At 38.0% G+C, this 24,998-nt stretch overlaps 2 protein-coding genes across 2 annotated transcripts in view; both read right to left on the bottom strand.

Moving 5' to 3' along the window:
* Positions 1 to 1,795: 1,795 nt before the first annotated feature.
* LOC129112298 (cleavage and polyadenylation specificity factor subunit 6-like) lies at positions 1,796 to 16,138 on the bottom strand. Its single transcript, XM_054624332.1, is given in 12 exon segments — positions 1,796 to 2,387; positions 8,331 to 8,529; positions 8,827 to 8,980; positions 9,078 to 9,193; positions 9,441 to 9,855; positions 9,858 to 10,004; positions 11,294 to 11,319; positions 12,595 to 12,778; positions 13,130 to 13,275; positions 13,688 to 13,791; positions 14,121 to 14,330; positions 15,990 to 16,138. Coding segments are annotated over 11 exon segments (1,749 nt in total). The 5' UTR covers positions 16,050 to 16,138; the 3' UTR covers positions 1,796 to 2,387; positions 8,331 to 8,342.
* Positions 16,139 to 19,256: 3,118 nt separating this feature from the next.
* Positions 19,257 to 24,998, bottom strand: part of cacna2d4a (calcium channel, voltage-dependent, alpha 2/delta subunit 4a) — an 80,163-nt gene continuing 74,421 nt past the window's right edge. Inside the window, exons 31-39 of the mRNA XM_054624442.1 lie at positions 24,119 to 24,189; positions 22,937 to 23,012; positions 22,790 to 22,842; positions 22,145 to 22,200; positions 21,679 to 21,699; positions 21,009 to 21,129; positions 19,969 to 20,084; positions 19,511 to 19,593; positions 19,257 to 19,349 (exon numbers count right to left, since the gene is read on the bottom strand). Of these exons, the coding sequence (XP_054480417.1) occupies positions 19,257 to 19,349; positions 19,511 to 19,593; positions 19,969 to 20,084; positions 21,009 to 21,129; positions 21,679 to 21,699; positions 22,145 to 22,200; positions 22,790 to 22,842; positions 22,937 to 23,012; positions 24,119 to 24,189 (690 nt within the window). The remainder of the gene's footprint in view (positions 19,350 to 19,510; positions 19,594 to 19,968; positions 20,085 to 21,008; positions 21,130 to 21,678; positions 21,700 to 22,144; positions 22,201 to 22,789; positions 22,843 to 22,936; positions 23,013 to 24,118; positions 24,190 to 24,998) is intronic.

The following is a 24,998-nucleotide window of genomic DNA, read 5'->3' as shown; positions in this document are numbered from 1 at the left end:
TTAAGGCATGAAGCCTTTATAGGTGCAAATGTAGCATGATCTGAACACACTTAACAAAGTCCAGAGAAGATGTCCAGTCACCCAAAAATATAAAAACAAACACAAGAAAGAAAACACTGGTGTGTAGGGGCTTGAAACTGCAGTAACATGTTTTAGGGAATTGTTATAAAATCCCGCTCCTTAAGTGCAAAATGTCCCATCTATTCACATTACTGTTCTGTACAAAAACCCAATTTACAAATATTACTCTTTTACAGAGTTTACAAGGCTATTGGAGCAAGTGGATTAATATCCGTGAATATATAACACTCTTTTTAAAGTATACGGTTAAAATAATAATACATAACAAGAGCATTTTTTAGGGATTTAAAAAATGTTTGGATGCCTTTAAAGGCTAATGAACATCTTTTTTTTAAATCAAAGTTCAGAGTGATCCCTGTAACCATTACAACGACTAGATGGTGGCTAGGGTCCACAACCTTTACAATCAAACACTTTTGAACATGCAATATTTCAGAGGATGGTTATGCATTTGGAACGAGGTGATGGGGGGGGGATCAATCATCTTGTCATGTAAACAAATAACCTCCAATAAATAACCCAAAAGGAACTTCGATTATAAAGTTATTGTGGACCATATAAACATGCGTCATGTTCGTTAACCTGTTAATATCAGAGTTGATCAACAACATTAGTTTGAATCTCATTTTATCCATATATCCATAAACATCACTATCAAAGCACCTGAAAAACACTGTTGCAGCCCAACAACCCCCCCTTATTTACTAAAACTGGTCTGGCCTTATAAGAGGTCAAATATGAGGACATCTAGGCCATATATATTTTGTCGTTGAAAATATCAATCAGACAGTAAAAAACAGACACGCAAGTGCTTATTTGCCAAAACGATCATATAAAATACTTCAAACTTATAGCTCTGTATCACAAAGTGCTGAAAATCAGTCTATAAAAAAGAAAAGCAAGACAAACATGATGGTCGTTGGAAGACACGTTGCCTTGCATATGATGACAAGTTAATGTTATGGTGCACATCACATATTAAACAAATTGCATATTTAGAACCAGTTCCACTGAATGTGTTCCGTATCTTGTCAAAATTTGGTATCTATGGTGTGACAAACTTAAAGTGTTTAACATGAACATACAGAAACAGAACGGGTGTGGGACACATGAGCAAAAAAAGTCAATCATTTTCTTTAAATGACCATTCCCCAAATGGGATTAATTAAAATATAAAGGATAACCAATTCCATGCCAGTTTTAATTAGTATGGCTGCTTGAATCAACATGGATCCCCAAAATATAAGAATGAATCATTTTCACATTAAAAAAACAAAGACAAAAACAATTTGGATTGGAAGGGTTCTTGGTAATAGCTGTTCAGTGCGTTACACACAAATAAAGCCCTTTGTCAGCAGTATTGTGTATTCTTTTGGGTTTCCTTTAAATCTGCCCAAAATTGTTCAAAGAGCTGCATGTACATGTAGACCTTCAACTTGTTCAAGGTCGACATATATTTCCATCAATTCACATTGCAAAAACAAACATTCAATTAAATGTTCTTACCTTGTAAGTTTTGTCCATTTGACTTAAACAGAATATAACAAAAATACTATTTTTTTTTTTTTAAATCATAAAGCTGCTCACTAGTACAGCACAAAAACAAAACAAAAAAAAAAACCTTTACCCACACAAATTCAATATGAAAAACAGTCCAAAATACACATTTAATATAAATAAGCCAAACGTAGAGGAATTCACCAAATGCATTGAGTACCTCAGTAAACATTTTTTATTACAACACCATCTAGTTTTTAATCAAAAGCAGAGAGACATTTACAAACATTCTAACAAAAGGAATAAATGAGAATGAGGGGTGGGGAGAACACATCAAACATGTACCCTATAAAAACTGATCTCTAAACTGAATGTACACAGTACAGCGAGCCAAGGAAAAATAACAAACAAATAGGATGTAATGTTTGTGTCTTCTAGTTAGGGTTTGTGTGGGCCAATTTATTGTTTCTTTGCAAAAAAGCATCACACGTAGTCATCTTCATGTCAAATAAAACATCATAAAAATAAAAGAACTGCTTGGAAAGTTTCTTTTCTTTCATCTTTAGTTACCATGAGTATAGATGTAGGGATAACATAGCCTTACACAGGTCAGGGTCTTCCATCCACTGCTCTTATTCAGGCAGACAAGATGAACAGACAGAGAAAAAGGATGGGTGGAGAAGCAGAGGAGAGGATAGATGGAGGAAGAGGTGGTGGTTGTAATCCTGTCCGGTCATGCAGGGTGGGGAAGTGGTGGCGCACTGAAATTCTTCCTCCTTTTTCTTCCATCCATCCTTGATCCTCGTTAGCTGAAAGGTGTCAAAACGAAGGGTGGAGTTTGGTTTCGAGGCAGCCCAACAGTGAACACTCTCTCCCTTCCCCCCCTCATCATCATCATCATCATCATCATCATCAAACGTCTAGACTACACATACATAGTGCACACCAGGGCTGGGCTCAATTCACCATCACTTTGAGTCACAGGGTTGGAGTTTTCTTCCAAATCCACTTACTGAACATGGTATTATGACAAGAGGTCTGTGGCCAGGAAAACAAAAATGAGGCATCTAAATATACAGTAAGGACTTTAACTTGTGTTTCTCTGAATGCTCAGATGACTGTGTATTGCACCCAACCCTGGCACAGGCACAAACATTGTCATGCAAACTTTAACAGGAAATATCCCAGAAGCAAATCTGAACTGTATCAGTATGTACACACACACCAGAAAAATAAAACAATATGCAGTTGAATTTATGCCTAAATGCATTTTATCACTGTTTTTGAAACATGTATTTGAAACTTAAAAAGTTAAAATGTGTGTTTAGAAATTCTTATATAGATGCTTGCACATTACATAAGCTTGTCTGACGGACAAGAGTTTATGTCCATATAATAAAAATGATAAAAATATAGTATATCTAAAGACTTGGGACAGTGAAGTAGGACATCTTTGTTACACGGTTGTCTACAGTGAAAACTGAATTTCAAATTTAGGGATGGACATGAGGCGAAATATTGGTTAAATCATAAGGGTAAAGATATTCTAGCTAATCTGGGAATCTTTTAAATGTGTAAAACTTAATTGAGCCTTTTGCTCGTACGGTGTGCACCTGGCTGGCTTTACAGGATCAGTTCTGCACAATGTAGCAAAGTTTCTGTTCTGTGTGGTTTGCAAAAAGTGTGAAATGTCTTGGTAAATTAGTATTTCCCCCCTATCACCAGTGTTTTTGAAGACTTGACTCCTCCCCTTAAAAAAAGATCAATAATCCACCAGATGTTAATAGTTAATTGGTAGTTTTATTTTAAAACTTGACTAAGAATAAGTAATGCATTAGCCACTTCTCACAACCATAGTAAATTGGACCCTATGTTTATTGTTTGGCTATTTCAAGAACACATTTTCCTTACAACTAACTAGCACTGGTAAGCTTTAGATACAGCCCTAAAAAACTAAACCACTGTGACGTGCAACATAGAAACAGTGCATGATTGGTTGTGACAGCTGTTTTTTCAGGAATTCAGCAATATAAGAGTCAAAGACACAGAAAGGACAAAAAGCCATAGATAAAACATACAACTACAAAGAAGAAGGCACGCATCTGATTCTGACATAGCAGGTGATAATTTGCTACAGCCACCCAGGTATGTATAAATATTAATACATATATATATATTTTTTTTTACATTTATCAGGAAAAATTCTGTCAGTGTAATTTAGTATATCCCTTTATGGCCTAGTAAACGTTATGCCAGCAATTAAGCTGCAATATTTTGTATTTAGAATTGAGAAAGACAAAGTCCAGCATGCAAGGTACAGGAAACCTGCAGCCTGTTTATGGTCATTAGAAATGACAGCAGCAATGGTCATTTAGACTGTCAACAATGGTCCACCAACCTGCTTACATTTTTACCCAATTTAGAGCACCTCTAAACCCAAAAATATTATATTAACAGTTCTGATACAGAAAGTTATTTCAAATTTGTTAGGTATTGTAACTATTTAAAATCGAATGAATTAAGCCTTGATGATGCAAGGTTTTGATTAACATGTTTAATTACAACTGGTGTCTGCACCAAAAAGGCCTCAATTACAGGCATGTCAACTGAGTACAGATGATTTCACATGATTCAGAGATTCAAATGCATATTGTAACTTGATACGTTTTTGCTGTAGAAAAGGTTTTACATGGTGCATGGCTACAGACAAAAACAGTTAAACCGACAATAACAATATTTTACACAGCACAGTAGTCAAACTCAATGATACTCGTTGTCACACCATCATTCATAAGGGACTTTAACATCCAGTACAAGTGCTAAGGGGCATGACCGAAGTTTTGTCAACAGTCAAATTACAGATCAGATCGAATATCAGACGAACAAATCTTTTGCAATATTAAGAAATATGCTTTGAACCTATGTTCATTTCAGGATATTTAATTAATAGAAAATATTAAAATATGTAGCCGTGTCTCCGCTATTACAGCATGGAAATGAAACAGATCAAAGTCAAACCAGGGTCAACCAGTTCATGAACGCTCAGATCTTCAACTTATTATCTGTTACAAAACCGTCCTCGAAACAGCTTAAGATGTGATACTTGCCATTTAAATATTTCTATTTAAAGATTATAATCTGACAACCAAGTTTGTTGCTGTGGGCATCACCTGTGCGTCAACTCTCAGTAATCGTTATTTTTACAGAAAATCTTTAAGATGGCTTCTTGTATTTCAGAAAATATCTTTTAAGTGCATACAGTATGGAGAAATTTACAAATTTGCATTTCGACTCAATGTGATAATTACATATATGATTTGTTGAAACTTGACACAATTAAAGTATTACAATTACCAAATTAAATTGGTAATTGTAATTTTCTTATTTTATACACACATAGCCCATCTCAGAGCCATGTGTATTCAGGTATACATTGTATACCCTCCCTATCCTTTAAATGGGGACCAATGCTTATTGATGACGTGTACATTAAACTGTTTGACCCTGGTTCAACATAAGCAAATAGTAAGCCTGTTTGAAAAGGACATCAGGCCTGTGACCCTGAGCATGCATGCACCTACAGACAGACTGAAGAGAGAGCATAAAGTCATTATAGCCTGTTGCAAACAGTGTACATTCCCCCATGGAAATATGAACAGATAAAAGAGCTTTACAGCATATTTGTGGACACAACTATAGCCATACTACCATCAGGATTAAAAGCAATATGCTTAATTATCTTTTTTTCCCCCCTGATGACCATGCTCTAAGATATCAGACTGAATGCAAGGGCAGATTTATACCTCGAAACATTTAGTGTAAAATATACTCAACAAATGCAAAAATGTTTGGCATCTTCAAATCACCAAAAGTTATAAGGCCCTGTGCCCACAGGGGATCTCTTATCTAACAGAAATAACTAAATTCAATGTGTTAAAGGGGACTGCAGTGATTGCTGTTGCAATGCTACTATTGAAATGCAGTGTTTATACAATAGGCTGTTGGTACTGAAAATGTACATGTGCTATGATTTGAGGAAAAATATGCTCTCTTTTTACAAGAGAAATCTTTTGTTAAGGGGTCCCCAGTGGACACAAAGTCTTACTTTGATAAAAACTGTTTTGTATAAGGACAATTCAGTGTAACATATGAGATCAAATTAGCTCAGGCTGATAGATAAGGGACACAATTAAGTTCTATTATTTTGGTCTGGGGTTTGCCTGCTTTTCAAAACTCTGCAACCCCACAAGCAAAAACACCCCAATTAATATTTCTCAGTGTGAAAGAAATATATGAAATACTGTATGTATAAAATATGTGTATAGAGTCATTACATTAAGACAACAAGGTCTCAGGAGTAAAGGTAGTTTATGTCTGAAAGCTAATGTAAAATTTTGGGAAATATTATTTGGGGTGATGCAAAGCTGTACAGGGAAGCTTAAGGGTCCATGTAGCCTTCTAGACTCTGCTCGATAAGGACTGGTTTATATACAACACCACAAACATCTTAAGTGCTTTGGCAGTGAAGGACATGAGAACGACACACAAAAATCGATAAACCAGATATTTCAACTGCAGTTCAAAAACTTTACAAAAGTTATCATGTTTAACACGCAAGTAACTCATGGAAACCTAACACCAAGCCAGACAATTACCCTACTTTTTTTTTTTTTTTTTTTTACCTCAACCAATTCAAGTGCAACAAACCATTTGCAATATGGTATTGATAATTGTTGTGCACAAGCTGTTGTTATATAGTTTTAACTACAACTCATTCATCACATGACTCAGCATCCAAAAAGCCAGCAAAAAACATAAATTTGCATGATCTCCTGCCAACCTATGACGATTAATCATTCAAAATCAACACTGCAGCCTAGGTGGGAATTATTTCAATGTACATACAAGTCCCATAAAAAAACATATCAAAATGTAAATGTTTTACTATGTATCAGTCAATGTCAAATAACAATTAGCATAGAGTCATGAATTTGCTGCATTGACATAAAAAAATGTTGTATACCTTCAATATTATTGACAAGTTCTTACATATCAAATTTGGATTTTCTTCAGTTTAACCGACTCAGGTAGCTCAACTACAAATGCTGTAATGATGGCGCCAACCAAAAAACTCTGGTCCGAGCTTTCAATTTATTACTCAATGTGTACATGTAAATTACTCGATGCAATCATATCATACTGCAATTTATTATGCACTGATCCTGAATGTAAACCAATTCTGACAATCAGCAAATTACAAATAAGTTAAATGCAAAGACATTGATCATCTCAAGGACATAAAATTTTGTTTTTGCTTCAAAAATTACATTACACATTGTGTGTATTAAGGGCATTGAGATCTTTGTCAGAACAAAAACGTATAAATGTTTTTTTAAATTTTCACTTTACCTCAACCTCTTAAATTGAGGTACAATGGTTCAAAGGTGAGTAATACTAGGCTTCAAAACATTCAATTTGACAAAAGTAAAATGTCAGACATTACTGACATGCAACAATGGCACAAGTACATTGTCAAAAATGTCTGTGTCCAAAAATCAGCAGCTATCAATTGATAAATCAATGTTCATCTTCTCGTGACAATTATATATATATGTTCAACTAGTCAACTGAAATGGTAATACGTATACAACAGGACTGTGAATGGAACATTTACAAAATGTAGATTGATATACTAATCGACAAGTTGAACATGTCATTTTTTTCCCTCCAAAAATACAATCCAATTTGAACAGACCACACAAAATGTTATATCTGTATATCTGTACTGTAAAAAAAGCATTGGGGAATACCTGGACTATTTTTACAAGCACACTGACAAACCAAGCCACAATACACTTCAATTAAACTCACATATAATGAAATGGCAATCAACTATTGAACCTTCATTTTCAAGCCAGAACATATTTTTTTGGGTCCACTGGCCATTGCTGAACTAAATTTTGATAAATTTTACTTCTGATGAGCAAAACCTTTGTTTAGAAAAGCAAAAGTTTATCTACAGAGTATCTGAACTGCAAAAATAGGCAGAACTGGTACAAAACATTTTGCAGCCTCAGAGGCATGAAGACCAAAAAGTAACAATACATCCACAAGTCAATTGCCAGTGATTATCAGTGTTTTTCTAATTTGCGGAAAACCACAGCATTGATACAACTTTTACAAACCCATTAGTGCAATGTAGCATGGTGAGTACAGCAGGTGTGTATTACACATATTGTCTGAAAGACCAGACACACGACAAATCTGTGATGAATAATTATGACATTTTAAAGAAAGAAGACTTACCTTTCACCTACCTGAAAGCAAAGGACTGATTTTTTTTTATATTTTCCCTTGCTTACCTCGTCTCTCCTTGTCTACCTCCTCATATATTCATAAAGGGACATTTAAATTAACGTGTGTAAGTCTCTACCTTAAATAATCCTTTCAAAAGTTTATAAAATGTTCAAAAGCCTTTTATGGCCTACGACTGACTGTATTTATAAGGACAAAGGCAACATTTACTTGATAATTTCTTAATTATCCTATGCAGATTACATTTTGGCCAAATAGGTTATTGTCCCAGAAAATCCTTAACTAAACCGAAGCCTTTGATCCAATGAAATAGAGAGGAGGTGAGAACTCAAAGCAAACGCATCTTCTGCCTCGATCCAGGTCTAAAAAGTGTTGTGATGAAGAACACAGAAGAGAGCTTATGACAGAAGTAAATAACACTGAAAATAGGTACCCACCTCCCTTCTCGTCTAGCGGTGTCGGTACTCTCTCTCCCTCTCTCTCTCCCGGTCTCGGTCACGGTCCCTCTCACGATGGCGGTCCCGCTCCCGGCTGCGTTCTCGGTAATAGTCCTCATGCCTGTCACGGCTGCGGGACTTGTGACGTCGGCTCTTTTCTCTGGAACGACTATGGTCCCGTTCCCTGGAACGTTCTCGCCTGGCATGGACAAGCATCATTGGACTGTGTACAAGGGGTTTAAAGTTTCAAATACCAAATGTTCCAGGGCCAATTCCCAATTGGAAGAAAGTGTTTAGATACAGTCAGAATTACAGTAGATATAGGTAAGAAATAGTTAACATTTCAAATCTGGCTAACTAACCCTTTTATTTTTGTGCTAGATCCAAAATATTCTGAAGATAAACAATCTGACAAGTGGTACAACATGTTTTATAATCTTTTAAAAACCTTGACCATTTGACATTTAATGGCTACTGGAGAAAATTAAAATCTTACCTGGAGGCGGAACCGTAGCTTTTTGACTCAATGCCGTGGAGGCAGTCCTGTAGGGAACTGATGAGGACCTTACAGCGGTCATCTGCTGACACTTTGGACTGCTTAATCAGACTGATAGCTGTCACCAGGGTCTCTATAGCACTGCCATAGTCAGCTGAAAGGACACAAGGTAGCAATAAGTGTTAATATGCTCCCAGTGTTTGTCTTGCTGCCATTTAATGTGTGCACGTCTATATTCTTATGTGTTTTACCTGCACTGGCATCAGACACTGCTCTAGATATGGCGCTGGAGGAGATGGCTCTGTTCCTGTTCATGATCTCCTCAAACTCAGCCTCGCTCAGAGGGGTCCGTGACGCCTCCATCTCACTATTAATACACACGAACACACAAGAGTCAATGCATGTGTTAAGTTACAAAGTTACAAAAGACACTGCTATCTTTCCAAACAATGTAAATGAGCTTCAACAACAAAAAAACATTTAAGTGTAAAGTTGCAACTTAATATGCAAGTCTAGTAATCTTGCACTTATTAATTAAGCTATACTTTGTGTAAATACCATTATATGAATAACTATGTTTAATATTTGTTCCACCTCCACCAAACCATTCTTACCGGCCTCCAGGACCGTAGTCCCCTCTTTCATATGGTGGTGGGCGCCCGTATGGGTCGTTTGGTCCTGGGGGGCCTCGGTTGTCATTAGGTGGCATGTTGTTGTTGCCAGGTGGGGGGAAGAAGGCAGGGTTGACATGCGGTGCTGGTGGTGGTCCACCCGGTGGGGGACCTGGCATGTGTGGAGGCGGAGCCAAAGCCATGGGGGGCCCAATGGGGCCTGGGGGACGTGGAGGGAAGGGTCCTGGGGGTGGGGGGCCCTGCTGAGGGGGTGGGGGACCAGGTGGAGGGCCATAACCTGGAGGAGGGGGACCTGGGGGCAGGGGTCCCATTGGAGGCTGGCCAAACTGAGGGAATAGAACAGGGGGTGGAGGCCTATCGCCTCTATTCGGAGGACCAGAAAGGGGAGGGGGAGGCCCTGGCCAGGAAGTGGAGGTCCTGGTGGACCAGGGGGACCAGGGGGACCAGGAGGGGGACGTGGGGGACCTTGCATCCCACCTAAAAGAGAACACAAGGGACAAAACAGAAAAGCATGATACAAAGTAAGATCTAGTGAACTATTTATCTCTTGTTTATGTTATAGCAGGTAGAGTTCTCCCCAACATTTTGAGTATCATGGGGAAATAATTGTGGTAACAAAAAACACTAAGCCTTTTTTACTTGAAAACATAATTAGCTGGTTTAAAAAAAAAAAAAAAAAAAAAAAAAAAAAAAGCATATTTTGGCTTGGCCGATTTGTTGGTCAAGCTCTAATTTTAAAATCCTGTAGTAGTCAGTATTTGATGATTTCCTTCAAAAAGCCAGTTCAAAGCAGGGACAACAACACAAACAGATAAAGAGCAAGCCATAGCTACAGGGTACAAATGTCAAAAGGGCACATAATAAATAAATAAAATTATATATATATAATAAATAAAAATAAATAAAATAATGCTGCAAATTAAACCAGAAGGCAACAGAACAGATGATGATACGCTCATAGCAAATTGTTTCAAGCAGGCTTTTTCTTTAAGCAGAGGCCCTGCATCCAATGCTCTTTTGCCTAAACACTTAATTGGGAGGGAGACTTCCTATAAGTTGCCAAGACCCCAAAGACTTCCTCATGACAAGCTCATACATATTTCAGATACTGTATATACTGCAGTTAGCAGAATGATTACTCCCATGCATGGGTAATTTAAGGCAAATAAGAACTACAAGACCTCGTCAGATGCATTTTGTTTTCTCATGCAGCTACACGTTTAAAGGGAAGTGTTGTCTTGACATTAAGCCATCACACAGCCTTAGAGGACCAAGGAGCAATAGAGGTAAATAAGTCCTGTATATATTCTCACTAGATATAATACAAGCATGAACAAGTTGAGTTTGCTCTAGGCAGTATGAATTGTTATAGACAGAATGCAGGATGACCTCATAAAACATATATTTTTTAGTTTTATGGGATGCTTTTTAGAACCAATTGTGACATTTTAATCTTAAGTAACTGACCTAAAATAAAATAAAAGCAAATCTCTATGAAGGTTTTACATCCCTAAAATGTTTTAGTTTGAAAACCGTTATCCCGGCCTTATGTACAGCTATCAGTTTTTTGTGGAAACTGTATATTTAGGGTTAAAGAGAGTAAGAAGTTCAGCTTTTTTAATGGTATAACGCGAACCAATAAACAGCTGAGGGTTAGGATAAAAAGGTGATCGATAAATTCAATCAGATTAATCGAGGTGTTTCACCTCTGCCACGCCAGCTCCCGTTCCTGCCCCCCGGCGGGAAGGGATTGAAATTCATATCCATCAGAGGGCCATCTTGGTGCCTAATCAGATCTGGTCTCATGCCCGAGCCTAATGGGGAAGAAAGCAAACCAATCACAACTATTCCCTTTAATAAACTTCCCCCTACGAACTGAAGGCCTGTCACAGCTCAGCAGCACGGGGCACCAGCCACTACGCAAAAGAAGAGATGTGAAAAAAAGGTGGGATGGAGGGGAAAAGACGCAGAAATTGGAGTAAAAAAAAACAAGAGAAAAGCTGGCAGCTCCACTCTCTACTGCTATCTGTGTAAGGCGGCCAATCCAAGATTTGCAAGGGATTTAAGGTTGGTAGCTTGCCAAGTAAAGCTTTGAGCAAACTGCTTCTCAAGCAATGGTGTTGGAAATTGCCAGTGAGCAGAAAATTGCAGCCAGGGAAGGATTATTTGTTCAACTGGAGGTGAAGAGGTACAACGAAAGAACAAACCAGATGGGGAGGGGAAACATGCAAAGACAAAGTCCTGCAACAGGAGAGTTAATGGTTGAAACACTGCTCACAGGAAACAAACACTACAATAGACTAGCCTCGGTTCCATGCGGGTGGGAGTAGAAGCAAAGACTGGACTGTGTTAAGAGAGCAGCACTGCCAGACAGAAAGCTGAATTTTACTTCATCTCATGTTAAGTTTTCATTCGTCACACTATGGTGATTATTTCAATCTGTTAAAACTAAAAACAATTTGAATTAACTTTTAACAGCACCAGGTCTAAATTAGGAATAAATCCACTGACCAATACATCTCAACAGGTGATAGAACATGACAACCGCTAGCAGTGATTCCCAATAAACTGGTCCATACACATAACAGATCACACATGTTGCAGTGAGATAACTGTGTGACTCTCGATGTGTATATATTCCCAATACATCCATCGATAAATTTGCTTCGACTTCTGGGACTGGAAATGAATCCATTTCAACAAGACAATTCAATATTCAGCTGGTTCTCCTGTAGGTACATGAAAACAACATAAACATCTTTTCTACCATGGACTCACCGTGTTTGGTACTGCAAGACCAATTTAACATGGTCCAATAACTATGGTTTTCCCCCATTCATATATTAGGTAAAAATAATTGTTTGAATACCTAAATTGGATTAGGAGCAACTAGCGATTTGTTCTAATAATACATACCCCCAACACTCTTAACTGTTATAAATCATTAAAGTAAAGTCAAAAATTGTTTGGTATTCATTAGATATGTATAGTTTAAAATGAGACCTGCTATAGCATAAACTGTTCTTAATTACTGACAATCACCAACACTTTCATCTGATTTCTGCAGTTTTTAAACATTATCTTTCAACTGAGTTAACTGAGAGCGGGTTCATCCCTACCATACTGGCACAAACACTTGTTACCAAACTAACCAGGGAAGTGTGGTGGCGGTCCTCCAGGCCCAATGGGACCAGGGAAGCGGTCTCCACCGGGGCCGGGTGGTCCAGGGAACCTGCCTCTGCCTCGACCCAAGGGGAAACGAAGGCCAGCACCAGGGGGACCAGCTTTACCTTCCCCAGACATCTGGCCTGACTGGGTACCTGAGGAATATAGACACAATAGTAACTCAGTCTTCCATTTAATATGCAATTAATAATAAATGTTTGTGCATTGTTTGCACATTTAAACACAAAGGGATCAATAACTGAATAGGTGTGACAAGTGTACTCCTGCAAATGACTGCACATGAGGTTCATGTATTTAATGTTGTCAATTTTGATGCAGTGCAAGTGCAATTTCAACGGACTAACTGATGTGTCAGAGCATTTGCAAATATCTTTTACATGACCTCTGTAAAACCAGCATGGTAACAAGCATGCAAGTCAAATTAACTATATTAATTGAGTGCTTTTAAAATATACAGATGCCAAATGTGCATTTATCCTACTTACTTTTGCGTGACTGCATCTCAAACTGGCTGAGGGACTGTTTGTTGCATGCCGTGACGATGGGATTCTGACCATGGAGCTCCCTCTTTGACAGCAGCTCCATCAACTTCCTAGATGATGCCTCTGAGCCCACACACACCAGTGCAAACCTGTAAGACGAATGCAGAGAATATACACAATCAGATTCATGACATTTTAACTTTTTATGCTTTTCACTGTAAATAATTATATTATTTCTTGTGACTTCACCCTTGACTTCTGTGGCTAAAGCATTAAACATTTTTCTTGAGAAATGGAATTTTACAATTTACAAACCAGTACTGCACTGCATCAGATCCAAAAGGAACTACATCAACAGTGCTACTGTCCAAAACTACATTTTAAATAGAAATAGGCATTTTTAGCGCTTAGTTCATACGTATCCATAACTGTAACTTAAAAGCACCATGTCCAGAAAAGCATAAATTCATCCTATCCAACTCACTATTTTCTATATGTACCAAGAAGTAATAGTCTTTATCTTAGTATCTTATATTCAGTCTATACATGTCAAAAACTCACCCTTTTGACTGCCCATTGGCTCTGTTTTCAAAGAACTTGATCTCCAGCACATCCGAGATGCCCACCGACCGGATAGCTTCTGTCAGGTCCTCGTCTGTCGTCCACTGCATAACAGAAAAAGGCATCAACAGTCTATTCGTACTAACTTGCTTAATTTGATATCCATTATGTAATGTTTCACATTACATTACATTACAGTCATTTAGCAGACGATTTTATCCAAAGCGACTTACAGTCAGTAGTATATTACATATCACAACTTGCAGATCATTGTGTGTGTCAACATTTGGCATGGCAATAGAATACCTTGTTTACAGGACTGTCTTGAACATTTTTACTTTAAAGAAAAGCATGCTACTATTTTTTCATGCCCTTAAACTTGAGTTTTCCTCTACGTGTATAAATAGCCTGAGCAAAATTCTCAGAAACCCACCCATGTGAGGTTTCCTATGTACAGGGCAATCCTTTTGCCTGTGTAGGTGTACACCACGTTGGGTGGGGCGCTCTTCCCTCCATCTGAGCCACCTGGTGTAGGCAGTGTGTCCAGGTAGTCTCGGTCTTCTGGAGCATCTCCATTGTTGGCTGATGGGGATATTACATCATCATACAGGTCGATCTGTTCATGGACTGGGTAGTCAGATTCCTGTTGAGCATGACAGTGACAGTTCAGTCAGACACAAGTGACACTTTCAGAATATTGATTATATAATCAGCATTGTTTGTCCTTGGAGCTGCTAAATTAACTTACGAAGACATAAATGTGTCTGCTAAATGCCATTTAATTTTCAAAGTCTGCTGCCTTTGCCAATGTGTCCTGAGCTGGTGAGCAGGGGCAACTCTGTGTGCTGCTGCATGGAGGGAAGACTGTTGCCATTCATCTACATGTACTACCCGGTGCCCATGCTGCAGTGACACGGAGCTGCCGATTTGTGTTATGTTATGGGCTTATGTCCAAAATTTCTTACAAACCATCAATTTTGCTTACAAACAGGGCTAAGTGTACTTTTAGATGTGGAGAATATTTTTGATATTTTTCTATCCATAACACAATGTAGGGGTATATTTTTGACTTTCAGTTCTATTATTTGATTGCAGAAGTAACTAGTGATACAGGAAATCCTGATGATGATTTGAGAAAAAGTGGTTATTTATTTCCATTTTATTCACTACGCCACTATCAGTTCAACAAGGCTTGTTAAAAGGCTCTTAATGTTGGCTCTGTACAGTGCATAGACACAAAGGCGATAATTGTGTTTTCCCAATATGAGTATTCCTGTATATTTTGGCAGAAATCCTAAAATAAATTGCAACAGTACCTTGACAAATTTGTGTAAATAACAGAATGATATTAAATGATTAACTTTGTCAAAGGTACTTGTTTACATTGTGTTCTATAAGAGCCTGTAGGAAACTCACATACTGCCAAACAGCTTATAAACACTTTATTGTGATTACCTTAAACCACGACAGGCTGACTCTTAGTCACTGTAACTCTACCTAGATTTCTTTTTTTAGTCTGTGCATGTTGCCAGATACAAATACCCGGATGCAAACAATGCAAAGGGAAAAGCACAGTATAAAAACAGGTTACTCAAGAAACGAGGGATCGTGTAAATGTATTCATAGTATTGCTTAAGAGTGTGGAAGTGTAGTCAAACTGGTGATTGATAAGTTCATGTGAAGATCAGCTGTTTACAGGCTGGTTATAGTCTGATTATAGTCTGATTATAGTCTACACACTATGGGAGGAAGATGTTTCTGCAGATAACGTGACTCTAAATAGTCTGCAAACAGCAAATGATCTGCCTCCCAAACTTTGCACACCAAACCATAATTACATGCGTTTCAATTGAGAAGTTGCTTGAATGAAATGGCAAAAGAAACGCACAATCTAAACATATTGTTTTTGCAAACGAGCCTCCCGTGTGTTGTGTGCTGGAGAGCCCGCCACAGGCAGCAGCCATCACGCCAAGGCCTGAACCGGGGAGAGCTGAACAATACAAGTTGTTGCTTTGTTTTGCGTTCACCTAAAACAAATGTTTCACTTTGCACCGTGCATGTTTATTACTACTTGCATTACACGTTGCTTAAAATGTCGACAATACCGCAAATGTATCATTTCAAGCCGAAAAAAACATAATTGAGTCTGCAGGCTTGCATCATGGTGAACGGGGCGGCCTGTATGCGAGGGAAACCAGTGTACCCAGCACAACACACCACTCTCTGGAAAATACGTATTTATACAATAAATACACACACAGTATAACTATTCGTCGAAGTGCGGTGAATGTGGCTTTAATACCTGGTTGAATTCCTCCTCTACGTCGGCGTAAATGTCGATGTGATCCACACCGTCCGCCATTTTCCTCTGGCCCGTCGCTCTCTCCGCCCGGCGGTGCAGAGCAATGCTGAGCCGCAAAACAATGAGCCAGAGAGGGGGACGACTAGCGCCTCTGCTGGTCGAGTTCAGCCACTACACCACCCACTGAAGACCGTATAAACACAGGGGGAAAGTCAAACAAGCTCTCCTATCATTTAGATAGTTTATTCTAGGCCATTTTGCCAAGAAAAAATAAGAATAAAAGATGAAATATCTAATATGTAATTACTTTCTCGTATATTTTTTAAATACATGGCAAAACATTGGATTTACCTCATAAGTATGACTGAGTTAGTAGGCCTATGTCAAAATGTTGACTCTGTTTTTCATAAAGTTGACATAAATTATCTTTGATTTAGTATTTCTAAAAAAGTAAAATGTAATCATCATTTTCTTTCTTTTCCTGACATAAATACAGTACCAGTCAAAAGTTTGGACACACCTTCTCATTCAATGGTTTTTCTTTATTTTTATTTTTATTTTTTTTCTACATTGTAGATTAATATTGAATACATCCAAACTATGAAGAAACATATATGGAATTATGTGGTAAACAAACAAATGCTCAACAAATCAGAATATGTTTTATATTTTAGATTCTTCAAAGTAGTTGAATGAGAAGGTGTGTCCAAACGTTTGACTGGTACTATATGTCAAAATGTTGACTCTGTTTTTCATATCTTTGAGTTAGTATTTCTAAATTTTGACTTGATCGTGATTTTTTTTAATTTTTATCATAATTTATTTTCATTTCCTATACATATGTTTGTCTTTTGTTTACATGCATGGTGCTGAAATTCTGTCAAAGAGCACTGATGAAGGAAGCATCCCTGAATGCAGAAATCTGAAACTATATTCTACTATACTGGATGATGCTCCTGATGAGTAATTTGCCATTAGTCTACTGCAGCATCTGAAAATGAAATGAAATAATCTGGTGTATGAGTGCAATCTGAGTGAATTGTTGTTCATAATTTCAGCCAAAGGAAATACAATCCAGGCATAAAGTCATACTGGATTCAGATTCTATGACACTAGTTAAGATGAATAACAGTTATTCTACATGAAGCTTTTCTGTAAAGCATCACACAGTTTCTAATGACAATATTTTGCAGTTGCAGATAGGATTTAAAACTTTTGCATTATTCCCGTTACTTGTGCAATACAGATAAATTCAAGCACTTCATGTAACACATTTATTTTACAGGGAGCCAAACATTTCGACTATCAAATTTGAATTCCGTATAGATACATTATAAAGGGTGTTTATTGTTAATTGACGAATGTTATTAGGATGTAATCCACTTCTTTACTAAATTCAAGATCAAAGCTTCGTGGAAGAAATTATATCACCTCAATTTATGATACATTTATGATTAACACTTCTTTGTGAGTATTAGTAGTATTCCTTGACTGATTCTCTGTTTTAGCCTAGTTAGTATATTTGTGCAATGAAATGAATCACTCACAAACAAAACAGAACACTCACTGACAACAAAGTACAAAAACCATATGGATCATTTAATTCAGTCAGCCAACATACAACTTGGTCACATGTCAACCATACAATATACAGAATATTGTACAGTGGAAATTACAAACAAAACTGAGACAAATGAATAAAATTACTCAGATAATCTCAGCAAGAAAAAACATACTGTAATGATGCACACTCACACACTATATGTATCTGAGTCTATTACACAAACAGGCAAATTCTCAGGCAATGTTTTCCTCATAGTTAGCTCAACGTAAAGACATGCTTTGTAGGATGATTCAGATATACTATTTTAAAAAAGCTATAGAGACACTCACAGCCAAAAAGTTGAAAATATGAAACACAAGTAAATACAAAAATACCCTATTCAATTAGATTTACACTGTAAATTTACATTGCAATTATGGGACATTTTCAGTTGTTTTTTTTCAGATGACTATCTTGCTTGCCAGAGTGAGCTTTTATCATGAATGTATGAAATCTGTTATTTATGCCAAGTAGTAAGTAGAAGTTACATGACACTGGGACCCAAGCAACCACATTCTTGGAAAATGATTAGTCACGGCCATAATAATAAATCAATTTCAGGAAAAAAATACATTTTGGTACTGCAACATGGGTTTTATTATGTTCTAGATTGTCTTTCAAACCATATAATTGCAATTTTTAAATCGCCCAAAAATAATCTTATCAAAACCTTTTTAATCCATTGTGTTATCCAATTTGATTGTAGATCTACATCCTGTGACAGTCCCAGTTTCCACAGTGATGTGCAGTCAAGCATAATTACATAAAGTATGTACAAACACACAGAAAGACACAGCTGATAAAGACAGAAAGGCAGACTTATAAAAAAAAAAAGATATGCCACAAAACAAATATTTTTGGGATGCAATCCAAGTAAAAACTTAAAAAATAGGATAGTGAAGGGACTTCCCATTCTGATTTGAATATTATCTTTATTACATTTTTATCAACTCTGCCAGTACTTTTCTGGCACCGAGCCATTACCCTTTGAGATTTGCAGAAGATTCAGAGAAACAATTATTGCAAACACCCTTGTAAAACACGACTTTTAGCAGCAACACTGATGTTACACAACAATGTTTACCAGATTTTGCTGCAGCCCTTCTCTCATTCAATGCTTAAAAAAGCATAGACAGTCAATGAAGCACTCAGGGTGACAAAGTATTGCATGCTTGCAGCTGCATATATAATATGCATGGGTGTTTGCAATTTTAAGTTCAGTGGGATTTGGGAAATCATAAACACATTTCCCCCTGGACTTTTTATGCCGCATCTTGTGACTCACAATCCTCTTTTCTCAATGCACGTCATGGACACCATCTGCATCTCTTTAGTCCCTTTTCATTTTGAGATGCAAATTGGTGAATGAGAAAGCAACTAATGGAAAAGTTTCCATGGCAACAACAGCCCATTAAAGTGCCTTCTTTGCAGTTTTCAGTTCAGATATAATAATTTCCAGGAGTTAACTAAGAACTGCTCAAAAACGACATCATAGGTCCATCATTAGAGACTAGGTTTGTGGTTGCCATGAGCAAATGAGCAAAATGTGCAACATTAGTTTTTAAAAAATCCACTTGAGGTGTCCAGTGTCCAAACACATCTCTTGATTCATTCTAATCACCTCCTTTATATGCGAATAGGAAAAATAGCAAAGTTGTCCATCATCAGGAAACAAGTGTCAAGAAGGAGAGGCAGGTGAGGAAGAGAGAGGCAGAGAGAGATATAGCAGAAGCTCCTCCACAGTCATTGGCGTTCTCCTATACAGCAAAAAAACAAAACAGGAAGAGCAATCAAGCTAAATATGACAGCAGATATAGAAGATAGGATTGTATTACTAGGATTGTACAGTATTTTGTGCACAGAAACAGTGTAGTACGACAATGAAAAAATGAACGGGGTGGACCAATTAGAAGCTGACCTGGGGGTGGTAGGCGTGGCAGGACTCGGGGCGTCGGCGAATCTTTTGGGACCTCATCCTGTCACACTTCACTGAGGCATTATGTGCTGGAGCGTCAAGGCGCAACAACATGAAAAGGCTTCTCTTGGATTCTCATTCAAATATCAATATACTGAAAAATACTTTCAGTTTATGGGCCACAGAATCTGAGTGAGTGGGGCGAGCGTGGGGCAAAGGGGAAAATCATATCACAATAATAGAGTTCTCTGGTGGGAAGCTGGTAAAGGTCCCGGACTCGCTGCAACATTAGACACATTAGACTTGTTGGTCTGTGTACAGTCTCTCCAAAGCAACTGGGACTGCGGTACAAAGGGAATATATTTGGGAGAAAGTTGAAAAGGTCAGCAATCTGTTTATATAGACCAAAACTATAACAACATACAATCTAGTGAGTTAAGGTGAGATAATTCAAAGGATATATTTGACTTCCTTGGGCTCCATTGTAATGGATGAGTACTGTCTGGAGCAGTCACAGTCCGCCTGCACCACCAACATCAACAGGTTGCTCTCTGGTATCTGTTGCACCACAAACATCCTGACACACACAAACACACATAATATTAAACGTGACAACATTTGCACACAGATAAAAACACATTTGTATGACATTTTTTTTTTAATATAATAATTTAATTCATTCATTCATCTTCCGTAACCGCTTATCCAGTTAAGGGCCCTGGGGATGCTGGAGCCCATCTCAGCTGTCAATGGGTGAAGGGCAGGGTACACTCTGGACAGGTTATCAGCCTATCACAGTATATAATAATTTCATTTTTCAATTATCATTAAGGCTTAATTTAATGGAAAATGACTCGCATTTTTATACTTACTTGCAACCACTGCATGGGTTGGCCGAACTTGGTGGTAATAATATTCTTTCCCAGTAGTGTTACTGTTGGTGTGTTTCTGCTGCTTTATACCTCCTTTGGCCTCATGAGGGCGTTCACACTCAACGTATAATCACAAACCTGCTGAACTATTACAGTTACCCCTCTGTCTCTCTCCATTTATTTCTGTTCTCTCTGTCTTTATAACAGACACACATACACACACATGCCAAGATGCTTCCCTCTCTTTCACCTCTTACCTCCCACTGTTTTTCCATTTCTGTTTCTGTTTCTGACACCCTCTCTCCCCTCTCTCCCCAAACACTGCTTTTTTACACATCTCTTAATACGTTCTCTCTCTTTTCCAGCCTCTCTCTCTCTCTCTTGCCCCATGTATGTGTCTCGGTTTTTCTATAACCACATGCGCCCAGATCTAATTCCGTTTCTTCCTACTTATTTCTACCCTTCCTGATACTCTTGTGTAAACACACACTGCTCTCAGTATTCAGAGCAGAGCAAAGCTGTAGAAAATGGATTTGGGGAGGACAATTTAATATGACTGGTCTAGGGCTTAGAGGGGACTGCACTGCAGATTTGTGTGTGTGCATAAGTGTGCATGCGCGTGTGCTTACTTCTGGCAGCGTCCACACTTAATAATGCTGTTGGTCTCTTTGACCGACGGCTCGTAGACGAAGCTGGGGTATTCGGTGTCACATGGCTGCAGGATGTCCCCTCTTTTCTTATGAGCTGAGGCTGATAAAGAAATAGATATAGATCCGGTTATGTTGCAAGGTTGGGAATTGGATTAACTGTATGTAAAAGTGTGTGTGTGACATTTTGTTGATGACTGACAGGCTGAGAGTCTGTGACAGGGAAATGCTGGGTGCTATTTAAATGCTTTACACTTGAGCCATTTATTGCTCTTTCTACCATGACCAGAGGTACCTTGCTGTATATGACAGACTAAATTGAATTTGGTGTGTTTGTACAAGTGAAATGATGGGTTTGAAAACCAGAAATAGGAGCTATAATGGCTTGTTTTTATTTTCACATCTTGTTGTGAGCTATGTTTTCTGTCTGCTTTCCTCCGAATTACATTAGTTTCAATTTAACAATACGCTTCTGTTTTGTTTTTGTAGAACTTACCAGTTGTGGCTGTTCCTACTGAAAGCTAGAGACTCCACATTTTATTTTGTGTTTGAAGTATACTACAAACACTACACCCTGCACTAAATGCAAAAAAAAAAGCTAGTTTTACAGAAGACGGATCTCCCTAAAGAATACTTCAAGACAGATACTCACACACGCTGAAAGATGGCTTGGCTGAATGAAGGGATGATGATGGTGGTGATGATGATGATGATGATGATGATGATGATGATGATGATGATGATGATGATGATGATGTGTAGTAGAGGACGAGTGGATGATTGACAGGTAGAGTAATGAAGAAGAGAATTTGTGATTGATGGAAAGACAGAAAAACACTCCTGGTATTGGACTGACAGAATATACATGTGTGTCATTACTCTGATTATTAAACTATGTAATGATGGCATTAGAATTTTCTTGCAATCAATGTAGATGTACATATGTGTATTATATCTAAATAATTGACTTTAAGGTACATATTGCATATCTGTTTGAAAGATTTACAGAATATACATGATTTATACACGTAGAGGGACATTTCCAAAACATATAAAAGGACATTTGTCACACAGATGGATAGAGTTTGAGTTTAACATTTTTTTCTCGCATAGCTCACCATCAGCGAAATGATCCGTATGCCAGAAGTCACAGATATTAAACTCCAGGAGAAACCTTGTGAAGAAGAGAGTAGAGGAGAGTGGACAGACAGAAGGACAATAGCCGGCCATCATTACAGACCAAAGCAGATTGCAAGCAGATTGCATTCAGCTTTCAAAAACTGGGCCACGACCCAAAGTTGTGTCATGGGAATTTGAAAATGGGTCCTCAAATTATTCAGCAGTAATTGTCAGCAGTTTTTGGGATAACTGGATAAGCCTTACAAAGTCACTACAGTAAAAGCACTACAGTCAAGCACATGACTTCCTGTTAAACAGATAATTATTGTTTATAGAGCCAGATAAACTGTTTCCTTCTTTTAGCAGTCTTTGAGCTAAGCTAGCTGACTGTTGGCGGTAGCTTCATATTTACCACGCGGACATGATAGTGGTATTGATCTTCTTACCTAACTCTTGGAAAGAGAGCAAATAAATAAGTTCTCAAAATGTCAAACTATTCCAATAACTATTATGTAATGTTAACCAATAAAAAAAAAAATGCTTTTACACAGATAATAAAATCTGAATATACTGAATACTTAATAGCAAAATATGAACTTTATTTTGGACATACTGACATTCTGGTTGCCCCTAGCAATACTTACAGTAGGAAGTTGGAGAGGAACCACTTGAGGACTGAAGCCAAACCATAAAACGGCTGAAAAGATAAACAGGTAGGTTATAGTTACCGCAGAATTGACAGGACCATTATGATATTAATATTGTATACGGAGTTAGAACACTGTGCATACACTGAGAAGTGGACGGGCGCTGCTGACAGAGTGCGGGTTCATCTTACACATGGCCTGGTAGTCGAACAAGGACACCCTGAGGAAACACACACACACAGACACACACAGACACAAAAGCACATGGTGTTGCTCTTCGGGCAGTATTTAACAAACTTAAATCGATTCCTTGACCTCCTGCAGAATATTACAAACAGTGTTGTGTAGCTGAGCTTAACCTTTGCAGAAACTCTGATCCCTAACTTAACTTAGAAAGAGAGAAACCTTAGAAAAAATCATCCCAGGGCTATAACTACTTTCCTTTTTAAAAAGAGGATTGACCCAATGTTTTGACCTTCTATATTTGGTCCTTAGGCAGGTAGACGCACAAGAACACATAAATACACACACATGTTTGCAGATGCATGCAGATATAAGTGCAAGTGATGAGTGCACGGCCAGTGAAGTTCATGCATGCTCTAAACCAGTTATGTAATATCCTGTGTCAAATGAAACATGACAAAATCTTTTAGCTGTATAAAAATAGCAGATCCCTTATGAGATTTCAAGCATAAAAGATGGGAAAATAGAAAGAGGGAAGTCTAAATGGGAGCTAAAGGGAAAAGGAGGGACATCTATCCTGGATATAAAAAAATGGGTGAATTAGCTACCCTCAGCACGTAGAGAGGACAACACAGGGCAGAGACTATACCATTATGTAGCAATAACAACAAAGCTTTTGAGTCTCTATAATGACAGTGAAGCATGCCCTCCAGGCTTTGGGTTGCGTATGCATACTAATGCATGGCTTAGGTGTATAATAACAAAAAGGCAAACCGAAAACATTTACAAGCCACTCTCCTGCTTAAGCCAAGCCTCCACTGCAACCACTTCTGTTTGTGATATAGCATGAGGGTGACATGTAATCAAATTCATGAGCCACATTCAAATGCAGGGTTTTATGAGCATGAGACACCGGGGATGCATAATATGGCACTTTGCTGTGCAATGCGGGGGAACTGTCACTTCATGCCTCATTGATTTCGAGAAGTTTACATTGTGTTTAACAATCTGGAGCTCTTGCAGGCCAAGTCAGGACTTGGTAATCACCTGACCTTTGCTAACAGACAGACTGACCAGACAGAGAAGCAGACAGACACACAACTATCCTATCAAACAGTCAGGCAATGACAACCAGCCCATTACCTTTTGAACATGCCCATTCTGATAAGTGTTGTCATCACTGATCCGTCAATCTCACCAAAAAATCTTCCCGCCTATTAGAAAAGAAAAAAAAGCAACAAAAAAAAAAAACACTGTGTGAAACTCTCAGTGTGGATGAACACATTAAACTCATGTCATGATAAACTGAGGGGATATCAACTCCCTTTGTTGATGTTCATCCTCTCCATTTTCACCTCAATGTAAACTGTGCGGTCAATTATTTATGTTATATTGTGTGTTGGTTAAAAAGCACAAATCTCATCACACATGATTTAATTGAAGTTCCTCCTTCATATGCACTCAGTGGAGGTGGGTCCCTGCAAGAAACTTTTAAAGGAATAGTTCGATTTTTTTGGTGAAATACGCTTATTGACTATTTTGCAGAAACTAAGATGTGATGATTTCATATCTGTAAGCTAAATGTGAAACTAGGGCCAAAAGCCAGTTAGCTTAGCTAAGCATAAAGACTGGACACAGGGGGAAACAGCCTGGCCAAAGGTAACAAATTAGATTGGCAATTGAATCAGGCTCCTTTGATCAAATTGTCAAATTTGTCCTGGCCACAGACGTAATATCTGCACTGCTGGTTAAAAGGCAACTTTTTTATTTTACTAAAACTCTTGCTGTGTCAAAGTTACAAAGAGTCTAATGGGGACAGCAATTTTTGAAATTGGTCCAGTATTGAGTTAGAGCGTTCCAGACAGCAGCCGCTAAACGAGAGGCGATGTAATCAACATGGGCAATTCTGCACCGTCACTGTGGTCCACTAAAAGTGCTTCATTCTTTGCCACTGACAGGCTGGGATTGTTATTTTAAATCCCTGACAAAATCAACGAAACGACTCTACAGAGAAATAAAACTG

This window comes from Anoplopoma fimbria, chromosome 23, assembly GCF_027596085.1.
Source record: "Anoplopoma fimbria isolate UVic2021 breed Golden Eagle Sablefish chromosome 23, Afim_UVic_2022, whole genome shotgun sequence".
In the NCBI taxonomy this organism is placed as follows: Eukaryota; Metazoa; Chordata; class Actinopteri; order Perciformes; family Anoplopomatidae; genus Anoplopoma; species Anoplopoma fimbria.
The sequence above is the reverse complement of the archived record's forward strand: the minus strand, read 5'-3'. Positions and strand labels throughout refer to the sequence as shown.